The sequence below is a fragment of the Dendronephthya gigantea genome, unplaced genomic scaffold (assembly GCF_004324835.1).
Source record: "Dendronephthya gigantea isolate DGI-Jeju-01 unplaced genomic scaffold, DenGig_1.0 000561F, whole genome shotgun sequence".
In the NCBI taxonomy this organism is placed as follows: domain Eukaryota; kingdom Metazoa; phylum Cnidaria; class Anthozoa; order Malacalcyonacea; family Nephtheidae; genus Dendronephthya; species Dendronephthya gigantea.
Window position 1 is genome coordinate 1 of NW_021163571.1, and position 3961 is coordinate 3961.

The 3961-nt window shown below is 37.9% G+C and overlaps 1 protein-coding gene across 1 annotated transcript; it reads right to left on the bottom strand.

Annotated features, from left to right (window-relative positions):
* Nucleotides 1-2927: 2927 nt before the first annotated feature.
* LOC114543815 lies at nt 2928-3593 on the bottom strand. The gene has a single exon (XM_028562657.1). It carries the CDS (start codon nt 3591-3593, stop codon nt 2928-2930), a length of 666 nt encoding a protein of 221 aa, XP_028418458.1.
* Between the last annotated feature and the right edge of the window lie 368 nt (nt 3594-3961).

Here is a 3961-nt window from a genome sequence, read left to right on the forward strand (position 1 = left end):
TGGTCCCTTGTATCGAGCTGACAAAATAAGAATCATTTGTTTCGCTGGTTGGCAATCAATTTATGAATTTCTTTGCTTTTCGATCGGGACGGCTTCATTAACTTCGATAACATCAATTTCGATTGATCGATTCTTAATAGTCGCTTATCCGATCAGATATCGTACTTTGATGAAGGGAAAAACTCTTATAATATGGCTCGCAACAATATGGTTAGTAAGTACAATCCCTGTTGCTGTAGAAGTGTTTTATTCTCGTACAAGAACAAATAGATCTACCGTCCATACTTTGATCATGATTGTGGCTACATTGCCCGCTTTTATGTATGCTTCCACGTATTACAAATTGAAGAAACAATCAAGAAGCATAGCTCTACACAATTCTACTGAAAGGCGTGCACAGAAACTAAGAGTTATAAAAGAGAAGCGATTTTTAAAGACAATCAGTTTGATAGCGTGCTTGGCTTTTGTTTGCACCGTGCCAACCTCATTAATTTTCCAACTTTATGATCATGCCTTTACTGTGGGATCAATCAACGATATCCTACAACCAATTTCTATAGCACTTTTTTACATCAACTTTGCTGTTAACCCATTGATTTATTTGGTACGTTTTCCAAACTATCGGAAAACATTTTACCTGCTTTTCTGCAAAAGAGGCCGATCTTGACTTATTAAAACAATTGAAATAAAACTTTATTTTATACAATGCTTTTTGGAAGATAATAAAGACAAGACGATTATGAAAGTTATTATATTTTGTTACAAATATCTGAAACGTAGGGTACTAATGCATGAAGGTACATTCTAGTCGGAAATGTACCTGAAAACAAAAAAAAACTTCGTCAACTTTACATCCCATACTACTTTATTCTATACCTAGAAAAGCCTCTAGCTAAAAGGGGCGAGGTTATAATGTGCTACAAACGAGTGACAGGTAACACTACTGCCATGTATTAGGTTATAGAAGTATTCTTTTCATCAATATTAATGTAGTTTGTGTTTAAGTAATATGTGCCAGAAAAGTCTTGTGTCACTATTTTAAATTAAAATCTTTTCCACCGAAATGAAATATTTAGATTTCAAAGCGATGCGACAAATTAATTATTTAAAATAAAATATAATGACGGCACCAAATTACATTTTATCGCAACCGAAAAAAACTCAAAAGGGCTTTGCGGTATGACAAGAATAGTCTTCATTTAATATTCCAGCCATAAAATCTAGTCCGGCGTGGGTCAGAATTTTTTTGCGGACAAAAATATGGCAGAGAACAGCTCAACTACATCTGCAGTCGTCTTTGAATTGGAATACCACAATATTCCTGTTTTTGTAGCGGTTATTTTAGGAGCAGCTTCAAATATGATACTACTTGTTGCTTTTATTAAAGACCCTCTGAAATGTTTCAGAAATTCAGCGACGTACCTCGTAATGAACGTTGCAATTTCTGATTGTCTGACGTGTATATTTGCTGCGTTATATTTATCAATACCTTTCTGGAATTCGGTCATTGGGTTTTTACTGGAAATATTCTCCATAGCCTCGCTTTTTTCGATACCATCAATATCTGTCGATCGCTTTTTGATGGTGGCTTATCCGTTGAAACATCGCATTTTGATGAATGGAAAAGTCATATTCTCATGTCTGACGATTACTTGGCTAGTCAGTTCTATCATTGCTGTGTCAAGCCCACAAAATATCTTTGCTCGTTACCAAATACAGTACATATTTTTCAATGTTCTCATCATATTTTCTGCAGTTATGTACGTTTTTACGGGTCTCGAATTGAAAAAACAGTCAAGGAACATTGCTCTCCAAACTCAACAGAAGGCCGTGCACATGCATGCAAGAAATAAAAATGCGTAGAGAAAAACAATTTTTAAATACAATTATGGTTATAGCTTGCGTTGCTTTAGGTTCCATTGTGCCAACCGTGGTATTTTATTAATGGCATCAGGCTACCAAACCAAATTATTTTGGTTTGCACCCTCACTCTCCAGCTCTGAAGATATTACATGGAACATTTCATTTGATATTTTACACAAATTTTGCTGTAAATCCGTTGATTTATATTGTGCGTTTGCCAAGGTATCAGAAAACGTTTCGTTTGCTTTATTTCTGCAGAAGACGATCCTGACTTTTACAAGCAATAAGCATTTAGACACCATGCATTGATGACTGAACGAACTAGGAAACGAACTAACAAAGGTTCACACAGAAACAGTTAAAAGAGCGCTTAATGTAAATGTATGCAATTTCAACTTCGCGTGAGGGCAGTGAGGTCATATTTAAAGGTAGCATTGTTAACTTTCATCACTAAACACGTATGTCTCTGAACACGTTTAGGATCGGATCACGCCTTCGTGCATGTAAACTGCAGCAGATAAAATTGACATCCAGCCACCACATGTAACTAATAATGACTCCGGGTTAAGACAAAACGTGTACTCTGGACTTGAAGATATTCCACATCCGTTCACGTTTTTGCGGGAGAGTAATGCTATAGTGCATGGTAAAAGTTGTAAAAATATATTTTCAAAGTTTGGATTGAGCAGTGTACCACACGCTTAGCTGTAATAATGTTAAATTTCGTACACAAGAGAAGTAATATGCTTGAAAACTTCGCTCATCTTGGAGTTTTTAAGCGGAAATCGTAAACGGAAATCTTTGGTCATGTAGTGTATCTCTCGTGTATTCGAGAAGTGAGTAGCGTAAAATAAGACCAGAATATATGTATAGTTTTAGTAGTTTCATAACAAACAATTTACAAAATGGACGTTCCCCTCAAGACCCTTCCTGCGCCTGCGTATGTCCTTGATCTCCACAAAGTACTTCATGCAATCAATATATAACAACAGCCCCCTCTTTATGAGTGTCTATGCACCGTGGGCTTTTAACCACAACATTTTACATAATATAAAATTTATTTACTATTCAGTAAACCTTTTAGGAGGTTTACGTTCACGTAAAGGATACCGTCTCGCAGACTCGCTTGGTGTAACCATAATTGGTGTGTCCGCTTTACTACAAAGTTCTTTAGTGTCCACATCCTCTCTTTTTGTAGTGGATTGGGTGGAAATGTCAAACTCTTTTGGCACTGTAGTTGGACTTGCCGGTACACTATCCTCCTCCGGTGCAAGAATTGTACCTCTTTCGTTTGTGCCTGTATTCTCTCCTGGGAGACGATTCTGTTCATCTCGTTCGTATTTCGCTTGTTCCGCGTTTTCGAAACTCGGTATCTGTCGTGGACGTAGTTGCTCTTCATGTCGTTTCCACACTACATCACTTACTTGTACGTCGTAATTTCTAGGACTGATTATCCTAATTACAACTCCCGGAATCCATCGTGGTCCTTTTCCAAAATTTCGTGCAAATACCGCCTGACTCAGACTGTACTTTGGTTTATTGTCTGGATTATCTTGAAAAATCTTGACTTCATTTCCGGATTTCTTTGCTCTCAGTGCACTTAATCTGATCTGTGGTTGTCTGTTCATTAGCAACTCTGATGGTGACTTCCCTAACTCCGTAGGGGTAGCTCTGTAAGTCAGCAAAAATCGGTCTAGTTTGGTCTGCAGCGGCTCTTCTGCGTCCCCCATTTTTTTCAGTTTATCTTTGAAATTACCAACATACCTTTCTGCTAGTCCATTTGTTGCAGGATGCCCTGGAGCGGTAGTAGTATGTTGTATATCGTTATCGTTAAGAAATTTCTGGAACTCTTCGCTAGTAAATTGGCTGCCATTGTCTGACACGACGTGTTCAGGTAATCCAAAATTGCTGAACAAGTGTCGCAACGCTGCTATAGTGGTAGTCGAAGTAGCATTAGTCATTGGAACAATCTCCAGGTACTTTGAATAGGCGTCGACTACGACTAAGAACATTTTTCCTAGGAAAGGACCGGCGAAGTCTACATGGATACGTTTCCAAGGGCCTCCATGCCAAGACCACGACGCTTGTTGAGCTGAAT

Coding starts and splice junctions, on each gene's coding strand:
- LOC114543815 (XM_028562657.1), bottom strand. CDS start 3,593: ATGGGGGACGCAGAAGAGCCGCTGCAGACCAAACTAGACCGATTTTTG.